At 44.7% G+C, this 13853-nt stretch overlaps 1 protein-coding gene across 1 annotated transcript in view; it reads left to right on the top strand.

Annotated features, from left to right (window-relative positions):
• The first annotated feature begins 2982 nt into the window (after positions 1-2982).
• Positions 2983-13853, top strand: part of LOC135400467 (TBC1 domain family member 30-like) — a 328733-nt gene continuing 317862 nt past the window's right edge. The window contains exon 1 of the mRNA XM_064632299.1: positions 2983-3282. Coding sequence (XP_064488369.1) covers positions 2985-3282 — 298 coding nt within the window. The 5' untranslated portion in view covers positions 2983-2984. The remainder of the gene's footprint in view (positions 3283-13853) is intronic.

The following is a 13853-nucleotide window of genomic DNA, read 5'->3' as shown; positions in this document are numbered from 1 at the left end:
ATTCGGCGTGTGTTTTTCGCTGTTTATTGATTTTCACGAAATCGGCGTTTTTCGATGCTTTTCCTGACGTGTACATGTTTTACCCGACAGCTCTCGGCGAATAGAAATCACAATGTGTTGTTGTAGATTGATTTTGTACCACTTACTGAACTCGCCACTTTTTTTTCCACCCCTCATGTAATGCCCCTGGGCCCTTGAGGTACAAGAATAAATAAATAAATAAATAAACAATGTAATATTTCCGCATGACGCTCATTCAACATGGCGTTGTTGGCTGCGGTGGCGTTTTACGGCTAACGAAAAAGTAAACGCACATTTAAAAAAAATCTAGTTGGGAGTAGATTTACAAATTTACATTTTTCACAACCACCGTATTTCTGTATGGTTTTCTGATCTACATCAACAACTGGCTGGGCACGTGCAGCAATTTATCTCCGTCGTGTCCTGGAACGTCCCTCTGTACTATTCGGCGGTTTTCGATCAAAACCGAATGAGCGAAAATTTACCGGGTGTATGTTTTTCGGTGTTTTTCGATTGAAACCGGAAACGCAGAACCCTAATATATCAAAGGTTCTATTGTCCAAGCGGTCTAAGCAGACTACAGTCCGTCCTCATATGCATCCTCTTTGGGATGCATATCTTGCGCAGTGCATGACGATGTGTTCCGTGTTTTCCACAGATGCACACATTGGGCAGTTTGCTGAACTAGCCCTACCAAATCGTTGTGACGCACGTGACTGCAGCTTTTTCTGTGCGCTTTGGTTTTGCTTCATCCTCATATTTTGCTTTGCAAAATCTGTGTGCATCTCGTACGTTCGAAACATCCCCGACAGGAAAAAAAGAAATACCTTAGGAACAAACTTTGACCTCTCTAAATGACACATTGTCGCGTCATGCCCCGTGCATGTCTTTACCGAAATAAATTTCTCTTCTTCTCAAAATCGGCAAACCCAAGGTGCTTAATGTTTTGCAGGCAAGCATGCAAGGCAGGGTGCAAGCTACCTGAATAAACAAACGAATCGAATGGGAAGTTATGTTGACATAGTAGGCATGCATGACGCCACTACACCGCACGAAAAGAAAAATAACTATTGAAATTTTGTGCCTTTTGGGGCGAGCTCCTATTGGTGTGGCGACGTCGATGACTTTTCTTCCGAGCAACGCCAACGCATGCACCAATCACGACAATTCCCAAGTCAAATAAAGCGGGCATGTTAGAGACACCTGTCGGTAAGTGGCAAAGTAGATCAAGCAGGGCGTTTCTGAGACAGATGGCGTCAGGAAAACAAAAAGTATCGTTTTGCCCAGCGTCTCATTTTGCCTTTTGTTGACCCTTTTTCTTGAGGGAATACCAAGTCGGGCCTACGCCTGATTAACCTTTCCCCCGTTCTTTTTTTCAATAAATATACCCCCCTCCCCCCACCGTACCCTATGGCTATGGGCTTTAGTTGTGGCATCTTCTTTTTTACTGGTGGTGGGTGTCAAAATTTATGCTGATGATAATGCAAATCCTCTAAGCCCGATAAATATGCACGAAAGAGGGTGGGGCGAGACCCCGGCCCACAGCCGGAGCTCAATGGGGGCGCTCGCCCCTTTCCCCTCACCTTCCGACGCTCCTGGATCTTACCGAATGTTTGCCCCTGAGTTTGGGGTGAAGACAAGGGGACAAACAAACAAACAAACAAACGTACAACACAGGACAGCTTGTCCACGTCTCGTTTGCAGCAGCTCGCTCGCATGATCCTTTTATGCTCAACACTGTTTGCCTGCGCTTTCACGTGGCGTTGCCGAAGGAATAAAAGCGCGTCATATAGCCCGAGTTCACAGGGAACTGTGCTGTGTCAATGCTTCTGATATAGCATCCAATGAAAGCCGACGACTTATCATTACCTCTCCTTAAACCATGATCACTCTGGAGAACAAGAAAAATACAAGAAAAAAAAACTAGAAAAAGATGGTGGTACTATCTTCACTGCTAACTTTCGTAAAGCAATATGCAACACCTGTAGAGAAACTGTGCCTCCCACGCACATAAACGTATGCGTTTCCTGTTCTCCTGCTGGGCAAGCAAAGCCGACTTTAAACTCCCGGTGTGATTGGGATGATCCTGCTTCATGAGCCCTCAAAGTCAGTAGCGTAGCCAGAAACATATTTCGGGAGGGGTTCTACGGAAACTTTAGATAGGGGGAAATGATTTCGCCCTCGTTTTGTCCCCCCCCCCAAATGTTAACGCGGTTAGCCAACCTAGTAGTGAGTTTTATTAGTGCACCCCATTCGTCATCTCAAAATAAACTTATTGTTGTTGTTATCAGTGCATCGTATACGATATCGCCTTTGCATATACGTAAGGGATATATCGTGCTGGTTATGCGCACTGCGCGAAGCTCTCATTAGTGAGTTTTACTGCATCGTACTCATCTCCTTTACGTACGTAAGGTGTATCGTGGTGGGTTTTGGTGCATCGGTACGCTATCGCCTTTGCGCACGTTAGACATGCACTAAAGCTCACTACTATGTGTGCGCGCGCACTGAACCACCAACACTGTCCCTTGCGCAACGCAGAGGCGATTGCTTACGATGCGCTAAAACTCGCTAACACTGCTTACGTTTGACGATGCTTCCGTGGCTTATACATTGTCCCCGTGAGTCCTGTTGCGAGCACTGCACGCGCGGCGACCGGCTTTTCTGCAACGTTCATCGTTGCGCGTCGTCTGCACTAAACTTGCGTAGCAGAAATGGAGAACTAGGGGGAAATCCGCTGCTCGTAATTTTAATGGCCAAATCAGCCACTTCCAATTTTCCACATTTCGGTCCGGCGTTTGCTCCTCGCAGCTTAAAATCGCCTCGTTGCATTTTGCTTCCGACATCGGACGGAAGCATCGCCCGCCGACCACTATAAACTGGCGACGTATGACGAACTCTGTCTGCTTCCGTTGTGATAATGCAACACCTGCTAAACTCTGAAACGCGCATGCGCACTGACGATGTGTAGTTTCTCGTCGGCATCGCGTTATGTCGTGCGCCACGGGGCGGAGACGTACGGCCCGGCCGAAACCATGCGGGAAATGTCTCGGGCAACAGCTCACAGAGTGTCACGTACGCATTCCATCGTGGACGAACTCTTGGACGAAATCTACGACACTTTACGTTCGACAGAGAGGCGACGAACGAGTGTAGACAGTGACGCGGGCACCGAAAGCTCGCTGCTCAGCGCAGACGACAATGTGTTACTGGGAAATACTGAACTGCATAGGTGCAGCTGGTTTCAGTTGGCTCAAAAGGGTGAGTTCGTGCGTTACTTTCGACGCCTTTCTTACGTCCCCGCAAATTTTCGCGGAACGACCTTTGCTAAGTGTCTGCTTGGACTGTGTTGCGTCTGCTATAGCTCCGGTTAGAACACCTGCGAGCGTGCATCGCGTGTCAATGCGTCTCTGGATTATTCGGTCGTGCCAAAGGAAAAACTCCGTGGCACGTTCGTAACAGGGACCGTGACAATGTATCTGATATTTCAACATGCGCGGTGCTAATTTCGCTTGAACTTGTGCGCACCGGAGCAAGCACAGTATACACCATTCTGTTACCGATACGGAAGCCCTTTATCTTTTTGCAGATCAACGCCTTGTTCACTGTATCGTTAAAAGATAACGTGCCGCCGAGACACCTTTCTATATACAGCATATACACAGTGGGTTGACACAGCGGGAGAATGTGAGATAAGGTAATATGTAGCAACAACTTGGTCGAATACGGAGATGGGCAGTATTTAAATACATTGTAATTAAAGTATTATTTATTTATTTCAAGATACTGGTGGCTCTTCTGGAGCTATTGCAGGAGTGGGTAAATACAATAACGCAGGAAGTACACTCACACGTGACAACAACGAAAATGAAAAGAAAGGCAATAACTGATAGGCAACCTGTATCAAAGCTGTCTGGGATCCTACGACGGACTACATGCACTTTAAATGGGAAACCTGCTTTTCTGCAAAAGCTGCATATGACTGGGAGCTATACAAATTTCATGTTGTAGATTGTTCTATTCTTCAATTTTTCTTGGCAGAAATTAGTATATTTAACGGCATCTGTCCGACTAGGAATTTCCTCTAAAAATAACTTATGACGACACCTGAAAGTCAACGGATCTTTAAACTGAATGTAATTGTTTGAGTTACTCTTATAACGTCCATGTAATATCAGATTTAAAAAAAATAGTCTTTCTTTAAAGGACACTTCGATGGTCTCTAAATTCGCCTGATGTTGCAGTCTTGTTGGGGATTCGTTTCTGCCGAAATAATTAAAAATTAACCTAAGGATTTTTCCTTAGGATTTTTTCTTATTAGTTTTCCTGTGTTAACGTATAGGGGTCCCAGACAACTTTGGCATACGTCATCACTGCCAATACATGGGATTTATAAGCCAACAATCGTAGATCAGATGTGTAATACCGTAATAACCTTCTAAGGTAAAACAGCTTTCTCCTAGCCTTTGTAGTCGCGTATCGAATACGTGCGTTCCATCTTAAGTCCGCTGTAACGATTACACCCAGGTATTTGTATTCATTTACTTTGGAAACGAAGTTATTATCAACGAAATATGCCGTAACAGTAGGTTTTTTTTACGCGTAACAGACATACGCATAGTTTTCTTTATTATTTTTTTCGGTATTTGAAGTAATCTGCCACTGTATCGCACCATTGTTTGATTCTATCTAAATCATACTGTCTGTCTCTGAATTAATAACCCGATAAATTATGCAATCATCCTCAAATTGACTCGCTTTACTCTTGACATTTTCAATAGATCATTAATACATTTGTGAACCGTCTGCGTCATGTCTTGCCTTTGAGGGTGAAATTACTTGTGTACAATTCACTACTTTCTTCTGTCTTGCACTATTGCCTTTTAGTCTGGGGTACTGGAACGTTGAGAGACACTGACTCTACAGAAACGGGCGGTTCGTATAATAGTACCCCACGTACCTTACGTACCTTATTATCTAATATAATTGTACCTTAGGATGCATACACACAGTCTTTATTTACCACTTTCAAGATAATGAAGATAACCAGTACGTACAACTATCATATGTTCAAGTCCTTTCTAGTTGCTACACGACAAAATAATAATGCATAATGTAAAACCCCGATACTAGGGAACACGAAAGGACAGACACAACACGAAGTCTGTCCTTTCGTGTTCCCTATAGTCTCGGGGTTTTACATTATGCATCATCTTCACCAGCTCGCTTGCTTCCTATAGCCATTTTCTCAAAAATAATAATGTTATGTTATCCTTGTTTTTATTTACGACACTTGTCACAACGTACTCGTCACTGTGACAAATGGACGATACCCAGGTTTAGGACTAACTACGGCCATCAGTCCCTGTCTTACACCCTTCCGTACGGTTTGAACAGTTTTCATACCCAGAAGGTGTATATCAATGACCTCTCCTTTTCTTCCTTAAGATCGTTGTTTATTTAATTTGATATTCGGGACAGCAGCTCAATTTCTTGTTATTTTGTACACAATATGCCATTGTAGTATTCTGTCATGGTTGTGTTAGTTTTAAAGGTCTATTCTTATGTCAAATGGCGTTCCATATTTCGCACTAAATAGTTCATTTGCTGCATGCCGTCGCGACGATCATGTTAAAGGGGTAATGCCCTTGTCAAGCAGCCTCGTGCTGCTTTTTTGGCTTCCCCCTGATTGTGCTTTTTCTGTGGAAGTTTCGATAAAGTATCGTTTATCGTTACATACAAGGAATAGTAACGGTCCCAACGTTGACCCTTGGTTACAACCTGATGTTACATTTTCGAGTGATGATGCGTATCGATCAAGTTCCACAACCTGACTATGTCCGGTAAGATAGTCGCGAAATCAACACACATACACACACACATAAATGGAGTGATGATGTGGTGTGTCATTCCCAGACTTGTACGTAACGGGTAACGGGTAATTGCGTTACTAGTAATCAATTACTCTTTTGAGTAATTTGTAACGTAATCGATTACTTTTGGGGCCCAGTAATTTTTTGAGTAATTCAATTAGAATTTTCAGCAATCAATTACCAAGTAATCGATTACTTGGAAACTAAAGAATCCACATTGTTCGGGACGACACACACACACATATATGGGATGATTCACCGCCGCGAGAAAACAAAACCAACTGCCCTCTGCAAGTTCGGTGCAAGGCAGCTGTCTTATCTCTAGGACTAGTCTTATAGTCTAGTAGTCTTATCCCGAGGTCAATTGCCACAGTGTTCCACACGTGTAGTGTATTTTTGAGTCCACTGTCCTCTCCCCATTCATGTGTACTATCTATCCGTAACCCGGCCGGTATGCAGTACCGTGAACCTGATGAGTCATTTGTGGGAGTTCCAGTTGGGACTCTTTTCACAGAACTCTCAAAACTCTCAACCTCTCCACACATTTTTCACAGAACTCTGGACGCCGATAACCTAATGCCACTCTTGTGACCATGAGCCCCTGAAATTCTGCTTCAATGCTGACTTCGTTTTTGCTTCGTTTCGCTTCGTTTTTGCTCAGTTTCCTTTTGTGTGTGTGTGTGTGTGTGGATATCTATTTTCTATCTTTTTTATATCGTTTTCTCAGATATCGAAAGTAATTGGCAAAGTAACGCGTTACTTTTCAAGGCGTTACTTCATTACTTTTTCCGGCAAGTAATTTGTAACGGTAAAAAATTACTTTTTCGTACAAGGTAACGGTAATCAATTACTTTTTTTTAGTAACGTGTACAAGTCTGGTCATTCCTCTGCGTTATGGCGGTATACTGCCCCATTGCCAATAATCTAATTTAGAGCTTGAAATGTAAGCATTCAGTTTGAGGAGCAATTTCTCGTGGGCCATTCGATGCCTCGGAGAGATCCAAGAACAATATATCAGTTTGTAAGTTTTCATCAACTACGGAAGACAGGTCGTGAATAACATGTGAAAGAGCCGGAGCTGTCGGATATCCTTTGCGGAAGCCATGGTGTAGGCTGTAGAGGATTTAAGAGGTGACTATACGCTCTAAATATGCTGGCACGTGTTAAGAAATAATGTGTGCCTGTGTATTTCGAAATCATATGCATTTATAATATCAATACAGGTATTTAGATTTCGTATTTGAATGTAGACTCGAAAAACATATTTATAATTATAATTAAATACAAATTTGTGGTTATTTATTTTAGTAAATACTTTATAAATACTCCTAAATACACACACCATACTGATTCGTACCTCAAAGTTAACGTGCATTTGACATTTCAGGAAGAACGGCAAAGCATCAGCCGTGGCTGTTTTCGTTAGAATGCGCATGCGACAAACCGTTTTAGATGCGGGTGTTTCACTGTTGTTGCGGGCAACGGTCGCGACTACCTTGTTGTACGAAGCATCTTCCTCAAACTTAATACAAGCCTTTGAACAATGAGACATCGGTAATCCAGAAGATGTCAGTTCGAGTCCTACAGCTGGCTAACTTTTTCATTGACTTCTTTCATCAGAAGCCTTTGATCATCGGCACCCGCGGAAAGGCCCTACTTCTTTGCGAATCCGATTCTATCGCCGAATAGAAGATGCCTATACAAGACGCAGTTTTCGAGAAACCTCTAATACTAAAATAATCGCCATGATAATCTAACAAACGAATGATATTGGTCCCTGCTGATTTGTTGTTATGATCGTCGAATTATTTCCGTAATTCCATATGACATGCTCCTCACAATATTTCTTGTAGTAGTTACGGTATTTAAATACTGTATTTATTTTGTTCTACTTCAATAGGTCGTTTGAAAAAGTTGCAGGGAGCGGCACGCGCTCTGGGGGAGCATGCCCGGAATTGCTGTGCACAACGACAGCGCGCTACTCCCTGCAACTTTTGTTATTTATTATTATTATTATTCCATGTTACCGCCGCGAAGCAACTGTGGCTATGAGCGGCGTACACACGTGGACAGATGGAGAGAGGACAGCAGGAATGAGTGGGGGACAGGGGGGTTAGCATGCGTCCTGGGCCGACTTCAGGGGGAACGGTGGCGAAATTCGTCTGGAAAGTCTTTGGAAAACCCAGGGAAAACCTCAGACAGCACAGCCGGTGACAGGATTCGAACCCGTGTCATCTCCCAGTCTCGCGGCGTGGGAAGGTGATCATCTTAACCAGTATGCCACGGGAGCTGGTCCTGCAACTTTTGCAAGTGGCCTATACTTATATTGAAAAGCTTTTATGGAGAGTATTTAAATACCTCTTTCAACAGAGTATTTTGTATTTATATTTTAATACAAATACTCAACACTTTAATACACTTTTAATACTTTTAACACTTTTAATACTCAACAAATGTATTTATGCCCATCCCTATATAGTCGGATGTCGTACTGCTTTTGCCTTCACATTTCTCCGTGATCCATACATACACGCAGTTTTTATTCATCCGTTGCTCAATGTTGTACCATATAGCAATCCAGAGGACAGTTAAAGAGGCATAAGAGAAACACAGAGCCTCAGAGAGGGGGAGAGAGAGAGAGGGGAAAAAAGCGAAAGGGAAACGCTCCCCTCTATCAAAAATGAATCACCTCACCAAAGAATTCGAGACATTTCAAAATTTCCAGCGTCGAAAACACCGATTTCAGAACGTGTACGAGTTCACGATGACCGAAAGAGGAAAATTTAGTTACGACTGCATGCGTTACGCTGCGGTAGATAAAGAAAAGAGAAGAAGCCTACGAAACTGCATTTGATGTCATCCTTACATTAATTGAGGCGGAGAAGGTAATGCGAAAGAAAAAAATGTTTCATTCGATATTTTACTCAGAAATAGGGAAACTTCGTGTGAAAGCGGCAATCATATCGCGTTGCCACAACGAACCATCGCAAGTGACACAAAATTGTGATTCTCTGGCCATTGTTGCTACCGCTAGGAATGCAACGATGTATACGCATATATTAATGTGACCAAAGGAGTATTTGCCCTTTGACGAAAGCGCCTTTGAAGTTCCTCATCAAGAATCATATAGTGTTCTACTCGCTTTGTTGATGACGTTATTAATATGCTTATTCCATTTGAGACTTTTACTAATATAGTAACACCTAATTATTTATAATCGTTCGCCGTTTTAAGAAGTACGTTATTTAAGAACCTCATATTTAAGGTCATGCCCCAGTCTTTACATCGTGTTTTCAATTCGAAACCGAACGAACTACGATAGACGAAATAACGCGAAAGGATTCTTCGAGTGTGAGAGGTTACGCAAAGTATTGCAGGTCGTTCCCTATCCGTTTATTTTTATTTTTTTGTAATTTTGACCTTCATCAGTAGAGTGGTTTGAAAACGAAAACGAAAAACTATATTGCATGGTATTACTATATTTGAATAGGGCGGACGCGCATGTGGACAGACTTTTTCGGCCTCGTGGGGCCATTTGCACAGATATCCCGATCCCGTCCCCGGGATCCCCATGTAGAAATACCGAAATCCCGGGTCTGTACCTGTATCAAGATGAAAATATATCCCAAAAGCGGGGGCGACGACCTCATAATGTGAAATCATTTACTGCAAACACCGGCTTAACACAACGATTTAAAACAAAGAGCCGTTTTCGTATCAGGATGTACTCGATTGCAAAATAGTTGCATCCAAGCTTTCTGAAGGCACGGTTTAAAACAATCCCAAATTAATTATTAAACCAGGGGCAGAAGGACAAATACTTTGACCTTGCACTTTATGACTGCCACCAAAATTATCTTGGTGTTTTGCCTAATCCCGTTTAGCTGATTATCTCCCCGTGCATGTAGGCTGACCTCGAACTGCACGGGGTCCCATTTCGATGGAATGATGGCAGTTGAGGAAAAGGCTTGAGGTTTTCAACCATGGCAACGTCCCGTTTCGCCTTCAGATCCATATGTCACGTGAGGAAAGGATGCGATAAATTGGCACACAGTCAACAATAACAGGAATCATACAAAAGCTCGTTCTGTCGTGTGAATAATAATCCCTTGGAGTTATATTACTATAGAAGAAAGGGAATCAATGCATCGGGAGTAAGGCAACGCTGTACGCGCGGGTGTACCTCGAAATAAAGTGATCGAAATCCCAGCTGCAAAATAAACTACTGGAAGCAGACGTTATTTGACTATAAAATGCACAGTCGCGGGCGGGAAACTGCTGACAGCGAACTTCGACTAACCTTGCAATAAACGAGGCCAGTCGGTTTGGCTTCATTTGCTCAACGTGAAAGTTGTCTGGTACAATACTGTTTATGAAAAGCCGCAGAAGCCGAAAGCGAGGAATTTGCTGCCCTGAGAGCTCGTGGCAATGTATGCCCCCGTCGACGGTTTTCGAACGATATTGCCCATAGGAGTACTCCTTACACAGAAAATAGTTGAAGAACGTTCTGGTTGCTTTAGAATAGTGCCTACGCATAAATTACCGCGCCGCGGTCAGTGTGCATGCTGAAAAGCGACAAGAAATGAGCAGGGCCGGCGAGAGGGGGGGGGGGGGGCAGCCGGAGATGGAGCTCCAAGGCCCGGGCCTCTTCAGGGCTCCGCCCGACCCAAAGCGCGACGGTTGCCAGAACCAGGAGACGTGAGGTGGTGTGGCCGGACGCGTGTAGGACTCGTCCGGAGTCATCCCCGGGGTTCGTAATTTCTCTCGCTGGCCCTAGTAATGAGAACGAATCACCTCTTCGGAACTTGGGAAGCTGATGAAAAAAAGAAAAAGAAGAAAAGGAAAAAGTGAATTAAAGAAAGAAAAACGCTGCACGAAGCCTCCCATATATTTTGAAAACGACGCCATTTGAGTACCACAAAGCATAGAAACAATTGTCTGAGTTGCACGAAAAACGTGTGTCTGTGTGCTAGCGATTTTACCTAGTAGTATAGCAGGTCTTATCCAGTCTGTATGGGGGTTCGAATCACTCCTTTTATCTTCAACATCCACCCATCGGCGACCGAAAAGTTTTTATTCGATAATAATCGACTCGCTTAATTGTTCGTGATCACAGGTGAGCACTAATGGTTCCTGCTCAGCTCACCTTTTGCTCAATCATCTCCCTGTCATACCTCGGTTTGCTCACTCGTGCCTACTCACCCCCTGCTGAGCGCTCTGTTTTGCTCACTCCCCGCTCAGCGTATACGTGTGCTCACTGATGCTGAACCCATTCGCCACAGTGAGCATGAATAAGCATGCTCACGAATGAGTTTTGCCCAGGAGTGATATCGCGCACACATTGATTTTGAAATGTGAAGGGTCCTTGTTTAGGACTACGAAGGGCTCTAGGGCTGTCAACTGCTGATGAGCACATTAATTTGATGCAGACGTCAATCACTACGTACGTAACGCCCACTTAACGCCGCCCACTTAACGCATACGTAACGCCCACTTAACGCCGTAGGCTTTAATGATGAAAGATGTCATCCATGCAGTCCATCTTCCATCATTATAGAATAGAAATAGAAAAAAAATGGAAACGTAGGTCGCACTGGTGCGACCAGCTGTGCCAGGACGCTTGACGTGTGGAAGCACTGAATGAATTAAAAGATTATATCAGCACGTATGTCGTTGAGGTAGGTCGTGAGTGCACACGGCGCCGGTTGCTGGTGCTGCCTTGGCCAGCTCCCCAGTACCTTCTCAACACTAAATGGTCGGTTGTCAAGTTTCGCGAGGGCGTTCTTCGGTGTTCGCCGACTAGAGTCGAAGCGTCGGCAGATGACCAGCACGTGCTCCGTGTTGTTCACAGTTCCGCAAGTTGAACAGTTCGGCGATCTAACGACGCCTATCTTATGAAGGAATGCTGCTGCGAACGGGACGCTGAGTCGCAGGCGATGGATGCCGGACTTAACGGCCTTGGCATCTTCGATGGGAGGTAGTAGGTGCAGTTGGGGTCGATTCGCGCGAGGAACGAGTGATTCATGACATCGCCTGTCCACGTGGTTTTAGAGAGGCGATTACGTAAGGAGGCCAGCAAGTACTTCGCATCGGATTGCGTGAAGCAGATTTTATGAGTAGTTATTTTATGGTGAGCAATTCGAGCCGCCTGGTCCGCCTTCTCATTTCCACTGATACCGCAGTGCGCTGGGATCCACTGGATGATGATGTTGTGACCATTTGTTTCGGCCGAGTTGTATGCTGTGATAACACTGTAGACGACCGGCGCAAGTGAGGATGTCGTCGAACCTTGCATTGCTTTGAGGCCAGATTTTGAGTTAAAGAAAATAACCCGTGAAGTCCGGGTTTCTTTTGACGCTATGTGTAGGAGAGCTTCCTCGATGGCGTAGAGCGCTGCCGCAGTTGAGGACGTCCTGTGGGACAGACGGATCGCACGGTGCTCTCCCGATGACGGAATGACGAACGCGCATGTCGACGACTCTTGCGATGTAGACGCATCTGCAAATATCTGCTGAATACTGAGCTACGACATCCCGTGTGAGCTGTATTACAACATCCCATCATTAATTTCTTAGGCACTTGAGGCTTTGTATATGTATTTGTCCTTTCTATATGTTACAGCCTCAGAACATCAATTGTCTCATGGCCGTAGGCTTTTTCGTGATCCGTATCTGTGACGTAAAAGGCTGCCCCTGATGTGTCACGCATCACAGATGCATCCGTGAAGATTTGACGACAGCAAGGGTAGGTAGAGTTGATATATGCCAAGAAGAGCTGATGGGCTACTACTGGAGGAGCTTCGTGTTTTCGAGGAAGGTCCGGGATTGCAGGTTGAATGACGGGACGTTCAAGGGTCCACATAGGTGGAGCAAAGGAGAGAGTAGATGTCGTGGGCGGGAGACTTAGGCGGGCAATGGCAGTACCGAAGGCAGAAGCAGCTTTCTGAAATCTGACAACGGGGATGGGAAAGGTAGGTCAGACAGCGGGCGTATACGCGCAGGGATGGTTGAGTCCCGTAGAGTAGGAGTAAGGGTGTTCTCTAACTTCTACGAGGACGGAGTAGGTCTCCGTTGTCCGAGGGACCCCTAGGCAGACACGGAGGCTGCGGGCTTGAAGGTTGAGGAGCTCTCGGTCTTGGGTGGTGCTGATTCCATGGAGGATAGGGAGGCTATACCTTAGCGTGCCCAAGAGAAGAGCCGTATGTATACTCGGTGGAGGTCACGGCAGGAGGGGGCACGCACGATCACGCGGCTGTGTCGTCGTGTTTCGGAGATTTCCCGCCCACGTTAAAAAAACCCAGGTGGTGGAAATTACCCGCAGTCCTATCTTGTGGCAATACATTGCGACACAAATACTGGCTGATGCAACTTACGTGTTTTTTCTACCGTCCCGATTAAATTATTAATGTCAGAATTGTATGGTATTTGTCCTACACCTGGCGGTCCTCTCGTAGGTCTGGAAGAGTAACGTCGGGTGTTCTTGTCGTCATTAGTAGCGAATTCATTGATTGATTGAGATGACGCGTTCATACCAACTCATGTATTATCCAAGGTTGATCCAAGTGGGGAGATCTAAGCTGATTTTGTCTCAGATAGGTTTCGACACAAGGGTTCATTCACGTGGTTCATTACCTATTGCACACGTTAGAGCACAGAGGAAAAGGTAATTATGTTTCTACATATCGCAGTTTGCGAGATGCAAAAGCTTGAACAAACTTCAACGACGTCGAGTTCTGACGTCACAGGAGCTAGCGCAATTGACATTTCATGAAGACAAAATAAAAATATTGTTGCGTGCGTTTTCGTGTAACGCATATTCCGCTTGCAGTACGTATTTCGCATTCGGCAACACTGTGTGTACGTTTTCGCAACAACAACAACAACAGATAAATGATGACCACGACACGGTGAGCTGCACAGCTGGTGAGCAGCACCTTACCCCATTGCATGTGCAACATCA

The sequence above is a fragment of the Ornithodoros turicata genome, chromosome 7 (genome assembly GCF_037126465.1).
Source record: "Ornithodoros turicata isolate Travis chromosome 7, ASM3712646v1, whole genome shotgun sequence".
NCBI classification, from domain to species: Eukaryota; Metazoa; Arthropoda; class Arachnida; order Ixodida; family Argasidae; genus Ornithodoros; species Ornithodoros turicata.
The sequence above is the reverse complement of the archived record's forward strand: the minus strand, read 5'-3'. Positions and strand labels throughout refer to the sequence as shown.